General features: G+C 43.3%; 1 protein-coding gene and 1 pseudogene across 1 annotated transcript; one reads left to right on the top strand and one right to left on the bottom strand.

The window, feature by feature from the left end:
• Positions 1-1859: 1859 nt before the first annotated feature.
• Positions 1860-12069, top strand: LOC147967081 (uncharacterized). Its single transcript, XM_087527454.1, has 4 exons — positions 1860-2352; positions 8553-8828; positions 10669-11222; positions 11323-12069. The coding sequence occupies exons 1-4, from the start codon at positions 1920-1922 to the stop codon at positions 12067-12069; spliced, it is 2010 nt and encodes a 669-aa protein (XP_087383580.1). The 5' UTR covers positions 1860-1919.
• Positions 12070-12817: 748 nt separating this feature from the next.
• LOC147967080 (uncharacterized) lies at positions 12818-15996 on the bottom strand (annotated as a pseudogene).
• Between the last annotated feature and the right edge of the window lie 2402 nt (positions 15997-18398).

The raw sequence follows: 18398 nt of genomic DNA, 5'->3' as shown, positions 1-18398 counted from the left end.
AAGTTCCGCCTACCATGTGACTGTTTTCTGCTTTTTTACTCGGAACAAGCTAACAATAAAATTATGAAACTGCGCCCCTACTGATCATCTATCATTCGATAAAGGAGGAAACAAACCCAACAAATCCCAGTGTTCTCATTCGGAGCCATCGCAACTTCAGGTTATGGAGGGAGTGGGATGTCAGCCGTTGGAACATAATCTAACAAGTCAGGTTAAAATTTCCAGATTTTCAGAAAGTAAGGCATTTGCACGCGATGCCTACTGTTCTCCCAGAGGATAAATGAATGCGTGTAGTCAGGCTGGAGTTGGACTTACCGAGTGGAGGAACGTACATAGTACTTTCTTAATATATGCGAAAGTGGGAGTCTTGCATGTGGGATACAAAAAAGTAACCTACACAATAACGCGGATACATCATGGTTGGCATGATACTTTTGGATAAACATGAATGTGCATCTCTATCGACAAGCGTCATGTGCCGTATGGAATTTTTGTCCGTTGAGCATCACACACATGCAAATATTTTACCTGCCATACTGAACATGGACCCAGTTGAGATTTTCATACCATTAGAGAAGCCTTTTTTCCACTTAACAGTCTCTTTTTGAACCTGCATTAACTAGTTGTCACCCATGTACTGAACATGTCATTTTTTTTTTGTTAATTCAGGAACTTGCATCGAATGTGAAGGAGCTATAGTACTAGACAGGCCCAGAAAAATAATAAAAATGTTAAATTAGCAACTTGAATTGAATGTCATCCAAAGGTGCTACTGGATAAAACCAAGAAAAACAAGTTAAAGTATGAACTTGCTCCGAATGTCACTGAAGGGGTTATAGTACTGGAATTTATCCATAGCAAGCGTCATGTGCTGCATGACTTTTTTGTCCGTTGAGATTCACATGCACGGCAGTTTTTTTATCCAATATTTTACTAGCCATACTGAACATGGACCCTGTTGAGATTCACACTATTAGAGAGGCATTTTTACATCGAACAGAAAAAATCTGTAACCGATACACAGCTTACATCGAACAGAAAAAATAAATAAAAGAGAGATGTCAAAGTAGGAATGCGCGTCGGAGTATAGTACTAGACATGCATAGAACGTCACCGAAGGAGCTTTAGTACTCCCTCATATAGGTGTAATGATATCTTATATTATGAGACGGAGGGAGTAGTAGACTTGCCCCGAATAATATAAAAATGAAAATGTTAAAGTAGCAGCTTGCATCTAATGTCACCCACTGAGCTACCTCTTCAATTTCAAAGTATGGTGCATACTCACTTCTCCTAAGTTAAACTTTATAAACTTCTGTCATGTTTACAAGAGAAATATTTACAACATGAATTAATATCCTTGGATCAATCATAAAATGTAAAATGGTACTGCAGATATTAGTAAATGGAGGTAGGCAGTCGTACATACAGCTCCAATTCCAAGCACCGGAAAGCATTCGAATTCCCAAGATTCCTCGTCAGCTGTAAATATAAATCTATAACTAAAAGCTGAGCGTATGGCATTTTTAATCTAAAAAGTTGTGTGTACGGGGTTTAGAGGGGGGCGCAGGATTATCTTAATAGAGACTGTCAGTTGTAACATGTAAGTAAAGTGTACGACGGTGTGAAAGATTTATGCAAAGTAGGAGAGAGAAGGCCTATTTTACTGGAGAAGACACGGTTCTTGGCAAGTCACCGCGGTCGTCTCCTGCTCAGCGCTCACCCACCACTCCGACGCGCCCGCCCCAGTCTCTTGCTTGCTTTGCTCTCGTCCGTTTTACATATACCCATGGACAGGCACAGCTCCTGGGCTCATCCATCTCAGTTTCACCATACTTTGCGCTACTACATTGCTGTGACTAGCACTAGAGTTCATCCTCTCCCATTTCCACTCCCCACCCCGATTGTGTCGGTGGCCAATGTCGTCCACCACTGGGCAGGCAGCTCTTAGTCCTAGCTCACCTGCTGTGGCAAATGCTGCTCCTCCGGCAGCGACCACCTTGGAGCCCAAGATGGACACCGCACTGCTGGCATTAGCATGTTCTGGCTCTTTCCGCGATCTGGAATCATTCCTCAACGGGACACCAGCCGCCATCGGAAGCTCGGCGATGCAGCCACCTGCTATGTACGCGGTTACCGTTGGAGGTGACACTCTTCTCCATGTGGTCGCCGCCAGCCATGGCGATTCTGAGGACTTATTGAACAAAGCAAGTCTCGTCTACAGCAAGGCACACAGCCTCCTCTTCGTGCAAAACAACCAGGGAGATACACCCTTGCACCGTGCTGCACGGGCGGGGAACATCCGAATGGTGTCTCATCTAACTGATCTTGCCAATGGCCAGGGTATTAACAACTAGATCGGGATCGCGCCATGGCGCGAGGGTGCCGGTCCCGACATTTTGGTTAGGCATGTCGTGCTAAGTTAGTAGGAACGCACGTTTAGCATATGAATTCAAACATGATAAAAAAATAAAGTAAAGAAGAAATATTCATTTGTGATAGAAGGCACGAGATTATAAGGCAAAATAAAGTTCAGCATGTTTGTAAGACCACAAAAGACGCGCATCAAGCACAGCATAAAAGAAAAGACCAAAAGCAACATTTAATAGATCAGGATTACAACAAGTCATTTACATAGAAAGTTATGCATTCTGCAGATCAAAAACCATTAATAACAATTAGAGCTTGTCATTTATATTGAAAGAGACCAGCAGCGCATAGGGCAGCGAGATAGTACAAAATACTGAAAGTGAAGTATTTATACAGAAGGCTAGTGACACTTAGATAGCAGTCCACATAAGTTTTAAGGATTATAGAAGTCCACGCTAACTAATACATCTACCAGTCTTCGATTTTCCTTCGCCAAGAATGGTTGAAGTTCCTCATTGCTCCGAGAGAAGTTGTGTAATGCTGGCCCAGGAAGAGAAGAAAAAAAATGATATTCTTCGAGAAGATATCTCAACTCATTAAAGATTCATTAAATGATTCATATGACATCTAAATCTAACATGCATTTTTACAACAATAGATATTTGCAATGACCAAAAAAGGAACTATCAGGAAGGTGAGTTTAGTGAACTGACATCAAGAAATTCATGCATATTTCCTTTAAACAAGTTTGGGGAGTGTGTATACAATAGCACTACACAACTATGAATTATAAAAAACAGAGATGACCACCATCATGAGCAATTCTTGGCAAAGGGAAGACCCGTGTCTCAGGACTCAGTGAAATATAATTCATTTTTCAGCCTAAAGATATACACATAAAAAAATGACTGGATCCTTCTATCAAAGGTCACAAAAAATAGGAATCGAGCTCAATATGTTATTTAGAAAAAAAATTGGTAGACCATGTACTCAACATTCATGAAGCCCTCCAGTTTCATAGGAAATCCAGAGGAGAAGAAAAGAAACTAAAACACACATGTGTTTTAGTTCATTTAGAATCCATCAAAAGATGAATGTAGAGAACTCATGATCTGCAATTATTAACAACAATTCAAGTTCTGATCTAGAGCTGGCAATTAACATTAAGCACAATGGAATAATCTTCTACTGGTCTCAATCTCAAATCAACAGTTAAATTACTATTTATCACCATCAAGCCAGCAGATGCGGTTCATATATAAACTAAATCAAGCTAGCATACACAGTTCATCTCCAAATAGGATTCATCGCCTACGGTTTGGTTACCCAAATCCAACCAAAGATCCTCACAGAAGAGGAGGGGGAGGGGGCAGAGGAGGAAGAGGAGCTTACTTGTGAGTAGAAGCCAGAGCGCAGGGGTAGGGAGTATATGGGCCAATAACAATAAGTGGCCAGTAAGATGCACACCAAGTCATTCATCTGGCTCAAGGTACGCTCCAGCTCCTTCTGCAAAATCAAGTGGGATCACAAGCATTGTCGGATCACAAGCATTATCTCACCCTGAGCTCCTTGGCCAACTTGCTCTCTTTCTCCTTGGCAGCCCTAGGGAGCCTCACCCTCGGCGGAACGGTCTTGACGCGGTCACCATGGACCTGGCTCGGCGCCCTGGCATCCCTCTTCCTGGGCACGCCCCTGGGCCGGTCAGGGCCCGCCACCCCTGTGATCTGGCAGTCGCTGTCCTCGGCCGCCGCTGATGAGGAGGGGCGCTGGGGAAGCGGATGCGGCGGAGGCATTTGACGCGGTGGGGGCGCAGGGGAAGATTTACATGGAGATCGGGATCGTGCCTTGGCGCGAGGATGCCGGTCCCAACGATGTGATCAAGCAAGTAATGTTCATATTAGTAGAAATCCTCGTTTAGCATATGTATTCAATAAAATAAAATAAATAATAAACATTCATTTGTAATAGAAACAACACTTCTCCATGTAAATCTTCTCAGGGAGCTCATGCAAGTCTTTCTGCTCTACTGAACTGTTTAAAGTGTTGAACATTTAAGCCACAACCAAAATTGAAGTGCATATTGCATGAAAGAATGGCATATCTAGCTGTATCCTAAGCTATTTCTTTTCTTTATATCCATGTATTATGGGGTATTTCTCCATGCATGAATATTACACAGGGCTAGAATAGGAACCTGCTCTTATACATCTTAGGTGTACAAACAAAACCTACTATAGAATCAATCAACCCATTGCACCCGAGTGCTCTGCTCTCCAAGCTCTACGTAGGTGTTTTTACATTAAAATCCCCGAATGGAGTAACAAATTCACTAAAATAACAAAGTAATACAGACAACATAGCACATGAGTTCGTTTCCAGGACTTCATGATAAAGAGGAAACAGACAAAAAATTTGTATAAAGGGCCAACACATGCTACAGAAACTGATGAATCCAACTTCTAAAAATATCACCTTAAGAAGGCACTGACTTCCAAAAAGATAAATATTAGAAGGCACTAACCTTATCTTGCAAGAAATGATATTCTTGGCACTTGAAGCATGAGTCTTTTTGTTAGCCCTCTACAAATATTAGAATATCTGTATATCCTTAGAAATCATCGACCGTATGTGCACCAGAATAGACTCATAATCAAATTGTTGAGTTGTCCAATGCATAATTAGATGCAACTAACGGATTGAGCAACACCTGCAGCAAGATGGCAAAGTCACACGTCAAACATAGGTGAGGTACACGGCCCGGGTAAACACGAAAGGGACCATCAAGGAAAATTGAAAATGGTGAACTGTTATACAATACATACATACGGAGCCAAAGAGAACGCTGAAATGCCATCGGCACAACAATACAAACTTTAGCTTAACTATTTAACCAGATTCTGCACTGCAATACTAATCAACAGAATTTGGAGATATACTATTTTGCTAATGCAACTTCCAACAGTAAAATAAGATTGAATCACCAGGAAATGCATGTTACAGACTAATTTGCACATTAATAGCACCACAACACCATCTGCCCTGTGATAGTTGGTATAGTTTCTAAAAACAAAGCATCGCCAACACATCACCTTGTTCTCTACCAGATTATAAAATAGACTAAAATAAGTAGCTTCTTGGTAAGTCTACATGTCATGTACAGTCATGATAACCTTAATTCATTAAAAGGCATTAAACCAGGATAGTGGATTTCCTGAACTATTCATTGGCCACTCGTCGCGAATATGTTGTTCAAAGTACAGACATAGAAGGGAACTAAGCTTTTCTTTATGTCTATTAATGCCAAAATAGATGCAGGTAAGTTAAAAAGAAATTAGATGCAACTAAATATTTCCTCATTATGCAGCTGGTCACAAACCAAACAAAGATCTCTTTTGCCAAAAATTTGGTGGATGTTATTGGCTACAATCCAAACAAAAACAACTTGCCAAGGGACAGTAGTGTAGAACAGAGTACAAATTAGCTTTGTGTTCATAACCATAATTTTAAAATCAAGCCATGCATCTTTAATATAGGGGCCAAGTTAGTTTGAGTACAATCTGGAAATACACAACACCGATACATCTATCAACTAAATGCCCGATTCATGATGCGTCGATCAGAAAACTCGATAAGTTTCTTGAGGGAAGCTGCTTACATTGTTGTAGAAAGGTGTCCTTGAGAAGAGTTGGTCAGCTCTGGTCCTCCTCTTCTACCAATCCTATAGAAGCCCACCGGAGATCTTAAAATCTGAACCCTACAAACAAACAAATACATGTTTGTCTCATGAAAAAAAATATACGACTGTGGCATCTTTTAAACAACATTATACCTAAGGAGTTAGCAATATGTTTGTATCAAACCAGCTATTTCTATTATCAAATCAGATTTTTCCATTATCAAATCAGCTATTTATATTACCATATAACCTATTCACAATGGGAAGATTAAAGAGAGGGGCATATTTGAATGAAATATGTAATACATAAACAGAGTGTAGCTTATCTTGTTGCTGCAGGTTGGCATTGCTTGGGGAGGCAGTAGCTGTAGGCTTTGAGAAAGATTTTGGGTATACGATTCTCCCGTTGCAGTAGCTTGTGGGAGACGCAAGGTGCAGACCAGGATCTCCTCGCTCTCTCCCTCTCTGCTTCCTCCTCCTGCCTGCTCTGTTTACCAAAGAAAAAGAATGCACCTTACCAAATTCAGAAACGACACGGAGAATAGATGCGGAGATAAGTACAGGGAACTGAATAATTCCAAAAGAAAAAGAATGCACCTTACCAATGGCTAGTGCGGCCAGTTCGAATAATGCGTTGAAGTCTATTGGTCTTCACCCATATAATTTCCTGAACGCGCTTGTATCCCTAGATCTCCAAACTGAAGAAGAATGAGGTAAAATGGATCAGCGAAAACTACTATTTTCCAAAAACAAATGTGTTGGCATAGTCAAAATAATAATAATTAAGCATATTCGACATATTGTCACATCCTACACTCGTGTAACCAACATGTATATCTACAGATGTTTTCCATTTGTCACATCCTATTATGGTAAATGTCCTAAAGCTGAACATATTTGAAGCCTATACATCCATTTGCCTGATCAATTTAATTACTATAATTGTCATTTTCCCAAAAAAACAGCTGAAAATATCCTATATGCCACTGGGTGTCGTGTCATGTAAAATAAAATTCAAACAAAAATATATAACACTAACTTAGGCAAAAAGCACTTTGTCCTCCCTTTCTTTCTGTGCCTGTCAACCAATCAAATGATGGCAAAAAGTGAAACCAAACAGAAGGGAAGGAGAGGGGTCACTCTGTTCCCAGCGAATTTGTCCATATGCACAAACATAAATCATGCCCACTAATTTGTCCATATGCGCACATATAAAACAAACTGAGGAGTTATGAGCAGGGAGTTAACAAAAGACTACCAATCACTCTAGCAGATGGAGCCATCCCACTGTATCCTCTCAGAACGTGACACCTCTCGGAGCTAGTCGAAGACAAATCTCCAGAGCATGTATATATGGCAAATCTCACAATGAACCAAGAGTGGCCAGTGACGTTTTTTTGTACCTAGCAAATGTTGACCGGATATTATGCAATATTCAGGTTCCTCTTCTACACAGACAAAGCTCATATCCTAACAAATCAAGAACAAATCAGACAGTAAGAAAGAGAGAAAGGCACCTGCATGACGGGGAGGAAGAGGAGGCCGACAGGGAGGAGGCGCTGGAGAAGATGTGCATCACCGATAATGGAGGCGAAGCTCGCATCAGGGCCGTGGGGCAGAGGTGCCGGATGGCATCGACGCACCGCAACAACTATCCTTGCAACCAACCGCGAGCAGCAACCTAAATAACAATAGATCAAGCCGCAAGTCAGCCTTGGAGAGATAGAGAGAGAGAGCGTGTGTGTGTGAGGGAGGGAGAGAAAAGGAGAGGAACCCGCGGGGCCGTCGCCACCGACGCGCCGACGGGGGACGTGCCGCTCCCGGCCGGCCCTCCAGACCGACGTCTCGGAGGAATCGACCCCCCAAGGGGCAAATCCACTGGCCACGGGAGATTAGGTGAGGTGATTGGGAGAGGGTGGGGGCCGCCAGGGATGGGGAGAGGGCGGGGGCGCGGTGGAGGGTGGTGGTGGACGACGACGATGCCGGCGGCCGGCTCGGAGGAATCGACCCCCCAAGGGGCTCCCCACTGGCCACGGGAGAGAAGGTCAGGGCCGGCGGGGATGGGGAGGGGGTGGGGGCGCGGTGACGGTGGTGGTGGATGACGGCGACGACGACGGGGAAGTGGACGGCGGGTGTCCGGCGGGCGAAGGAGATGGCGGCGGCGTGGGGGGCTGCTAGGGTTAGGGTTCGGGGGAGGAGACGCAGAGGAGGAGGGGGAGGGACGAGCGAGTGCGGGAGGAGGCGACGGCTAGGTCTACGTCACAGGAGCGGCCGGCCCTTTTATACCCCCACCACGCGAAATGACCAAAATGCCCTGGTGGGGGCATGGTATTTACATTCTGTTGTCATTACTATTCATTCCAGCAGTGTTTCTTCCAGATCCAACGGCTAAGATTTTCCCAGATGTCGATCCAACGGACGAAAACGCATCAAGGGAACAGATCCAACGGCCCAGAATCGCTGATCTCTGAGAAGGCTTGTAGGAGCTTCCTTCTCTTATTTCTCGATGCTAAGGGGCTGTTGGAAACGCAAAACAAGCTCAAAGAGACAGCCTTGCACGAGGCTGTACATATTGGGAACAATGATATGGTCAACTGGCTCATGACGCAGCATCGAGAATTGGCGAGTTTTCCTCAAGAAGGTACTTCGCCGTTATACCTGGCCATCTTAAAGGAAAATAAAATCATCGCCGAAACACTTTATGAGTTGAGCGGCTGGATTCTTTCATACGCTGGACCAAATGGACGAAATGCATTGCATGTTGCTGTTCAGCGGAGCCAAGGTACCGACTTTTTAATCTCAATTTCGTCGTACCATGCATTTTTAGATATGTAGTACTCCTTCCGTCCCAAAAAGTTTGTCTTAGATTTCGTATCTAGAAAAATTTAAGACAATCTTTTTGGAACAGAGGTAATACTATTTAGCATACATTTGCCGCATTACTATTTTAGCATTTGTATCCGGGCTGTTAGTGTCTTGTTAGGTTCAAATGAAATTATACCAGTGAGACTTGTAAGAGGATATTTTGTTAGTCCTGAAGATCGGGCATTTTGTCTTCCTTTGGACCATAACCCTTATAATTTGATTTAGATAATGAAATAGGGCTGAACTCCTGCGCTACTAGATTCACCTACTTTACCATGCATGTTTATACGGAACTTGACAGAGCGCATAATCAACCTGTGCCCATGGTGGCGCTCTCCACGGGTGTCGTTGAATCCATGGCGCTGCGGCGGCGGTGCGGTGGAGGAGGAGACGCGCCGCCTCATTGGCGGCGGTGCGGCGGAGGAGAGGAGGCAACACTACAAAGGAGCAAACGAGATGGGGCGGGGCTTTTTCTAAGACCGCGACACGACCACATTTAATATTTTTAGAGGAGACGAAGGGTCTGCCCTTCTGCCGAGTTTTGAATCTCGGCATAGGAAGCACAAACGTCGAATGGCCTTTGCCACACCTTCCATGGGCCCACCTCTCAGTTGTTTCCGAGTTTTTTTCATGGGAGCTTGGCATACACGTGACCCCTGGAAATCCGTAAAAAAATACAAAAAGATTGCTGAGTTTCTGTCCGTTGAAACCCAGCAAACGTGGACGGCCATCAGGTCTCCATCGCCTAGTCATCGGTGTGGTCCACCTATCAGGCACTACCAAGTTTATTTTCGACGGAACTCGACAAATATGCAACACTGCTGAGCTTCTTTCTTTCACCGAGTTCCTTTTCCTTGGCACTAGGAAAACGATGTAGTTTGCCGAGTTGTGTGTCATTGCCGAGCCCAATTATCAGAAAATTCGGCAGAGAAATTACTCTGCTGAGCTCCCGATTAACTGAACTCGGCAAAGCCCCAGAACTAGGCAAATTTCCAGATGATTCCAGTAGTGCTATCTGCCAAAGAAAGAAGCAAATAGTCCAAATGAAGTGAATATGTAAATTTTAGATATTCTAAAATATTATCTGAAATTGTAAGAAGTGAAGATGTACTCATGGTATTGCCAACTAGTTTGCATTAGGAACAACATTGATTTAATTATTTCAATCCTACCATACTCTCAACATTTTAGGACAAGTGCAATTGCCCCATAATTTGATCTCCTAATGTCTTTCTGGTGTGAAAATAAAATAAAAAATCTAGGGAAATGCTAAACTACATAAAAATGCTGATAGAAGTTAACAAGCAAGCCATCAAAATAACCCAGAAACTTCATTGTATGCAATAGAGAAACTACTTAATTTCACCCATCGAAAATAGTTTGCTACCGCGGGGGATAGCTGCCCCTCTCTAGCCACCCTACAATCGCAGGACCTCGGGACTAGAACCCAACATTAGGAGAACAGAAGTAGAAGGCACGTACAGGGAATCTACTACTCCCTCCGATCCATATTAACTGATACACACTTAAAGTTTGTATGAAGAGACTATGTTTAATTTCATCCATCTTGCATCTCTTTGATTAATACTAATCATGGTTTGTAAGAACCATAACTTCCGTTAACCCCTGGTGTGTACCATCTATGCACATCACCTTGACTTCTTATACTGATGCATGTACACATTGGTTTAGCATCCTTTGCATAGTTCTTTTTATTTCTCATATTGATTGTTTTAACAAAGTGGCACCACTCGCAGATCTTACGAAGATGTTGTTAGAATGGAACAATGACCTTACGCGACAAGGGGATGAAAACGGAAGTACACCTCTTCATTTTGCAGCTGTAGCTACTCTATGTCAAATAAAAAGAGATAGCCAACATATATGTTCACAATTATGGAAAGCTAATCCAGATGCACTATATCAACCTGACCACAATGGATCATTTCCCACACACGTGGCTGCATCGGCCGATGTAACATGGGTCATCGATGTTTTTCTTATGAAGTCACCCAGTTGTGCTGATTTGCTTGATGCTGGGGGAAGGACATTTCTTCATGTCGCAGTTGATAGGATGAATACACGGATAGTCGATTATGCTTGTCGGAACATATCGCTATCATGGATTTTGAATATGCAAGACAATGATGGGAACACTGCACTGCACCTAGCTGTAAGGAAAGGAAGTATGAGAATGTTTTGTTCTCTATTCGGGAATAGACAAGTAAACCTGGATTTATTGAATCAGAAAGGGCAGACTCCGCTAGATATAGCACATCACAGTTTTCCTGGAGGACTATATATGAACGGGGTAATATATAGGATCATTTTAATTTTAATGTGCGCCTTGGAGGTGAACAAGAACAACTGAGATTTGCATGGTTTGATTTTTATTTATTGTGAGTTTGTAGGAGATGAAAACAAGAATATTCAACGCACTCGAATATGTCGATGCTAAAAGGGGGTTTCGGCACGAGTGCTACTTGCAAGAATATGATATTGACCAAGCAAGACAGAATGAAATGCATATATTGAATCAAGTGAAAGAAGGGGCGCAAAGTCAATGTATTGGCGCCGTCCTTATTGCGACCGTGACGTTCGGTGCAACTTTCACCATGCCTGGAGGTTACAGAGCTGATGACCACATTTATGCAGGGTCACCAACACTTGCTGGAACGTATGTTTTTGATGGATTCATCATGGCCAACACACTTGCCTTCGCTTTATCAGCCATTAGTATAATTTTGTTGGTGTTTACTGGAGATCCCACGCTATCCAACCAGAGGCGGGTAGTGCAATTTGGAAGGGCCAGATCTGCCGTATTTTATTCCTCGGGATGCTTGTTGTGTGCGTTTGCATTTGCTACCGATATGATGCTAGCTCCAGTTGCTCCTATGATTGCCTATGCAATAACTACCATCAGTATGCTCGTAATGGTCTACCCAGCTTTGGAATGGGCAATCATGTCTTTGTTTCTGTTCACAGCACTCTGTAAGAGAAAGGGGGTATGTTACGGGATAATCTGGGCAAAGTCATCTGCAGCACTCTTACTCGTGCCCATTATTCTATCGTTAGTATTGGCCATTGTGTTATCTTTGCCAGATCTCACCAGTGGCGAAGTGGAACCACCGGCACAACCACCGATGCCATCTGCTTGAAGAGGGCCAAAACGCATATTACATATATGGATCATTACCATCTTTTGTAAGTGTGGCTTTTGTCACATTACCAATTGGAGATTTAGAATCTACAATCACCAGAATTAGGTTTCTTCAGAACGTTAATTAATCATGTAAGTGTGCTGCTGTGATTAGACTTTTCTTTCTTCAAGAGTTAACGTGCTTGTACCAGTGTTAGCAAATGCTTTACTGTATTTGCCTATAATCGCACATTGTATTGTCCAGCCGATACTTATGACTCGTCTAACCTAATTGAAGGAGCTATGTTATTCTGTTGTGAATTGATCTTTCTTACAGTATTTTGAGTATATATTCCTCTAAACTTTTTGCAAAAAATTGACAGCAAGATCATGCTACTTGTAAAATTTGGCACGCGGCCTATAAGGCAAGGGAGAGACCTGAATGTTCAAACCGATCTGCCAGTGTGCATGACTCGGTGGTTGGTTTCTTCAGAATACAATGGCAAAGCTTTGAATAAACTCAGATAGATACCAACCAGGACAGATTCTATAAATACAAACCATCTCGAACGAACTATTAGTGTTAGACTGTCAAAATTTTCCAGCTACAATCCACTTGCGGCAATGCACAATCTATCAAGTTGACTGACGATTATGTATGACGTTCGAAGAAACACCATCGCCATATCGTCTCAGCATGGGGTACAGCGGATTGGGGCCAGAGCAGCAAAATGGCACCGTTGTTTTGCAGCTTTTGCATATGTCCGTCAGCTCGCTGTCTCTCCTTGACTGCCGTCTTTGTTGCTTCTCTTCCTCTTCCTAACCCTCTTTCGTTTTGCCTCACCATCAACCTTTGGGCTCCCCTCCCCTCCCCTCCCCTGCGCCGCCCCTAGCGGGCGTCTCGGGGGGGCGATTTCCCTCCCGCCGGCGTTACCCCCCTCTCTCTCCACTCCCCCTCGCCGCCACACGAGGCTGGCGCCGGGCCAGGTCTGGGGCGCGGCCGGGGACTGCGGCGGCGGGGCCTGCTCTGCTCCGATCTGCATCGGAGGGGCTCGGATTTGGGCGGCGGCCCCTGGCGAGGCCCCCTGTCTCCTGCGGCAGGCAGTGGGGTTGGCATGGTGCCGATGATCTGGCCGGGTGGCCGACGGATCTCCGGTGGGCTGGGGCCTCGCGCGGCTGCCCTGGCGGCTGGCGGCGCCAGATCTGGCTGCTGGCCATCTTCCCTGCTCGGTGCGCTTCTCCTGCGAGGGTCCCTGGGCGTGCGGGCTGGCCTGCCGCTGGGATGCGGGCGATTTTGGTGGTCGGGATCCAGATCGGGGGAAACCCGGGTCGGCTCCGGCCGGCCGCGACGATGACGACGCCCGTGGGCGCCGATTTCTTCATGAGACGTCTGTCAAGGTCTGCCCTTCCACTCCCCACCACCTAGCTTCTCGGGTGGAAACCTAACTCCGGTGGGCGGCAGCGGCGTCTTTGGCGCCGCGACCTTCTTGAAGGCGTCGCCTTGAGGGCTGGGTGGTGGCGGGCGCTGTTTGGGGTCGGTGACAGCAGCCGATGGCGTGCCCTTTTTCGCCCAAGCCTCCGCTTTTCCTCCGACGGGTCCTGGCCTTGGGAGGTGTAGCTTGCTCTCTTTGGATGAGCCTCGAGCCTCGTCGGCTCAGGTGGATGCTCTGATCCGCTCTTGGGGTTTGCCGATGGCATCCATTCTTGTTCAGGGGAACTCTCCGCTCTTTGACGGCGAGGAGGTTGGGGCCTTCTTCGAAGAGCGGAGTTTGGATGGATGCGGTGTGTCGGGGCCCTTAGTGTCTGGTGACGGCATGCCATTTTGATGCATCTTCACTCATCTCCATAGCCGGCATTGCTTCCGCTCAGGTTTAGGCGTGCTGGAGGACCTCAACCTCTTCGGCTGTGTGATTCATTGTATATCCTTCCTGCGTGAAGTGTTTGAGGCTCAGTAAGCTGCTTTCCAGCGCCTCTGTATCTTGCTGCTTTCTACTGTTCTTGTTCTTCGTTGTATTCTGCAATTGTATCCTGGCCGGTTGATGGCTTTGTTAATTCAAAGTCGGACTAGGCTAGCGTCCTACTCGGGCTCGGCTGCGTCTTTTCTCTAAAAAATCAGTGTTTCTTTTCTCAAGATATCCGTGTAACAGACATCCACATCCAAATGATAATCAGATCAGGAATCTGCAAATATGAGAATTAATGGTCACATTATCTCTTATCAATCTTAGTTCTACACCTCAAAGATAAGCCAGGTAACTCCAGGCATGATTTTAAAACATTGCAAGAAATACTTACAGTGAGTATTACAAACACCTTACAGGTGACAGCTGGAAATCTTGTGTAGTGATGATTACCTGATTTTGAGCCGTTGATGGTTGGGGCTTTGGCTTCTTTTTCTTGCAGGAGAGTGGGTTTGGGCCCTGCAGAAGGACACACATTAACGTTTTGTAAAAGAGGTGAGATGCAGCCACGATCTCATATTGTTGATTACGCCCACTGTATAAGAGCCTATCTAACAATGAAATATCCTGAAAAACAGTAGCTGAAAATATGACCTTTGCTCTGTTTCTTTTGAATTTGCTTTTCTCCGCAACTACTCCGGGAGCGATTCCATCGACAGACGTCTTTCCTTCCAATGACCCTTTCAGTAGCTACTTAAATTCTGATTTTTCCATATGTATACGCTTCTCCTCATCCAACTGAGCAAACTTACGTTGCTGCATGGAGGATTGCTCAATAAACAGGGAGTTGTTCAGACCATATATCGCAGGAACACAAGGAACCTACCACCAAGGAAACACATGCATCAACACATTGTTGCACAAAAAGTTTATAAGATAAGATGGCAAAATAATATTTGTTCTTCTGTTGTTTCTGTTAAATAGATGATATGATACTTGTCGGTTATATTGATGTCCCTGAGCAACTTCTTGCACAAATAAAATCCAGGTGATGAAATGGTAAAAGTAGAATGCTACAAAAGCATAGCAGATCTTCATACCTCCCGTAGCTTTGCTCGGAGACCAGAATCCTGGGATGGCGACAAAGTAGTACTCTGGATTCTTATCACCGACCAGGGACAGGATACAGTCCACTGCACTGACCACTTTGTCATGCTCGCAACTGAAGACACAAATAAAATTCCAGAGAACAAACAATCAGGGCCTCCGCAAGTCACGATGCCACAAAACTATCCTCACTGAATGTAGTAGTAGTAGTATGAACACACTCAACACATCAACAGGTCCGTTGAACAATCCATGTTTCAAACTACTGTAAAACTATCCTTCCTGAAGGACTAAATGTAGTAGTAGGACTTCATACAATAACACTGATAAATCAAAACCAATATGATACAATTCCGGTACACATTTTTCAGTTCGGCGATGAAGTTTCGTAGTTGGAAAATGGAACCAAGCTAACCAATGTGATCTGATTCCAATACATTATTTGCAGTTGATAATATCGGAGGCAAATAAAACAGTGCCAGTTTACAGGATAAGCACAAGGAGGGACGTTCCAATTAACCAACAATTCAAATTGCATCTAGGTTTTCTGACAGCCCAAACCTAAATTGGCTCTAATTCTACCAGGTAACTAATATGACTGAACAAAGTGATTCATATTCGAAATCGCATCAACGACCAATGCAATTTCATACTAGAATTTCAAGACTGTAAGTAAAACAAATAAAAAGAGGAGGATAGAAGGGGACCTGGCGGTGGCGAGGAGCTAGGCCGAGGCGGCGAAGCTAGGTCAAGAGCGGGGGTGCCCGGGCGGCGGAGAGGAGCTCGCGGAGTGCGTCGTCGGTGGGGAGCAGTTGGTGGACGAGGAGGTGGTGCGCGAAGGTGCCGTCGACGAGCACCTTGTAGGGCTCGAGGAAGCCAAAGCAGGTGGATTAGAACTTTACCACCTTGCGGTGCCGCGACCGCCTCTTCACCCTCATCGCCGGCCGGCGGGCAGGCGGCTGCGCGTCGAGTGGGTTCGGGCGACGGGTTTCATGTTCACCGCGTGCGTTCTGGGCCGAAGGAAATCTGTTGTGGGCTCTGGGTTGGGCCCTATATTGCAACCCGGTGTTCGTCAGCAGAAGTCTTTGCAGATGTTGTTCTCTCCACGCCATCATCGCACTCCGGAGCTCCCGGAGATCATGCTTAGAGTGCCGTATAGCACTATGCATTTTCGAGCTTTTGGTTAACTTGTTGCCAAAGGGGGAGAAAGTGCATAGATCATAGGCTTTGAGAGAAAGAGAGAGTTTTCCATCTTATTTGTCTCTCTTGCTACTTATTTGCTCGCTTTGCTTTTGTTTGCTACAATATTTGTGCTTATGTGTGAGATATATTTATGATCATGTGGTTGATCATACTATGCTTTATTATGCTATACTTGAATGACGCTATCTTATATCTTGTGTATGATCTATCGTACTTGTCTTGGTGATGAGTGCATGTTATATATGTTCTATCACTTTGTGCGCTCCATCAAGATGTATGTGACATGGAAGAGTAACCCATGAGCCTAATGGATTGTGCATTTGCATTCAAAATCAAATCATAAATATCACTCTTATTATCATTTGTCGGAGTTTTGATCTATATGTTGTCATCAATTACCAAAAAGGGGAGATTGAAAGTGCAACTAATCCCTGGGTGGTTTTGATATTTCATAACAACATATAGCTCATTGAACTAACATCCTTTCAAGATGATTATTTCAGAAAGTTCAATGATTGGCATGGCATGGACTAGAGATGTGGACCCCTCAAAATGCTAAGGAAAAATATTGGCAAAAGCTCAAGACTCTTCTTTTCTATTTTAGTGATCCAAGATCACATTGAGTCCATAGGAAAGTTAATACTATTAAAAAGGGATGAGGTGTTGCTTATTGGTCTACTTGCTCAAAATGCTTAGTGATATGCTCCAAAACCCTCAACCACTTCCACATATCCTGAGATGTCCTAAAAAAAGAATATATAATAGCCTCTTCGTGTTCAAACTGTGTGCGGTGTACTTAGCCTGGTATCATTTTGTTTTGAGAAAAATCCATTTTGTATCATGTATACGCGAAAAAATTTGGGACCTCCTATAGGATGCATTTTGCGTTAAACAGGAGCTGGACGCACACAGGCGATGCACGACTGGGCCGGCCCACGGACTTGTGTTTCCTGTGGATCACGTGACCTAAAAACACGAAAAAAGCACACAACGCTAGGATTCAATCCCACTATCTCACCCACACAAAACTGCAAACCGTGACGAGCTACCCACCGCACCACTCGGCTGTTAGCGAAAGGTTAAGGTGCCCAACAATATAACAACACACATCCGGATTGAGATTTTTGAAAAGAAAACATTTCTTGAAATTTTCAAACAATTTGAAATGCCGGAAATATTTTTTGATACTCCAAGCTTTTTTCTGAAAAAATGTGAACAACTTTTGAATTCCATAGTTAGAAAAAACACGAAGAGTTTTTGCAAAACCTAACAGTTTTCTAAAACGTGAACAATTTTTCAAAACCTTGAACATTTTCTCACATTGTGAATTTTTTTTAAAACAAGAAACATTTTCTAAAATTCGTGAACATTTATTGAAAAACGAAGTTTTTCTGAAATTGTGAACAGATTATGAAATGCCTGTACATTTTCTGAAACATGAACATTTTATGAATGATATTCTGAACGTAGTTTGAAAAAAGAAATTTTATTTTTTGAAATTCATGTACATTTTCTGAAAAACATGAAAATTTATGAATGACATTCTCAACATTTTTTGAAATTTCGAACCCAAAACATTTGTTTCAAAAAGAGGAAATGTTTTATGAAAAGCCAACACATTTTAAAATTGTGAACAAAATTTAAAAACTGAGACATTTTCAAAAAGGAACATTTTTGAAAATTCTGAACAGTTTTTTGAAACTATCAGAATCAAGAATACGTGAACATTTTTCAAAACGGCAACATTTTTTGAAATTCCTATTTTTTTGGAAACATGAACATTTTATGAAACTCTAGAACAAAATTCTAAAACACAACAATTTTTCAAAACAGGAACATTTTTCTGAAATTCCAAAATTAAATTTGGAAAGCGAACACTTTTTGAAAACCAAACAATTTTTTTGAAACTTCGCAACAAAATTTGAAAACATGAACATTTTTTTAAAAATGCACATAATTATTGAAATGGAACAGAACATGTTTTTAAACTCCCAAGCACAATTTAAGATATGAACAATTTTTGGACGATTTTTAGAAATGAGTACATTTTTTTATTCTTCTGAACAAATTTTGAAATTGTGAACATATTTAAAACATGAGAACATTTCTGAAATTGCTAAATTTCTTGAAACGCGAA

This window comes from Triticum urartu, chromosome 6A, assembly GCF_056163025.1.
Source record: "Triticum urartu cultivar PI428250 chromosome 6A, HENAU_Tu73, whole genome shotgun sequence".
Lineage (NCBI taxonomy): Eukaryota > Viridiplantae > Streptophyta > Magnoliopsida > Poales > Poaceae > Triticum > Triticum urartu.
The sequence above is the reverse complement of the archived record's forward strand: the minus strand, read 5'-3'. Positions and strand labels throughout refer to the sequence as shown.

Coding starts and splice junctions, on each gene's coding strand:
- LOC147967081 (XM_087527454.1), top strand. CDS start 1,920: ATGTCGTCCACCACTGGGCAGGCAGCTCTTAGTCCTAGCTCACCTGCT. Junction 2,353..8,552: donor CAATGGCCAGGGTATTAACA/ACTAGATCGGGA, acceptor TCTTATTTCTCG/ATGCTAAGGGGCTGTTGGAA. Junction 8,829..10,668: donor TGCTGTTCAGCGGAGCCAAG/GTACCGACTTTT, acceptor CACCACTCGCAG/ATCTTACGAAGATGTTGTTA.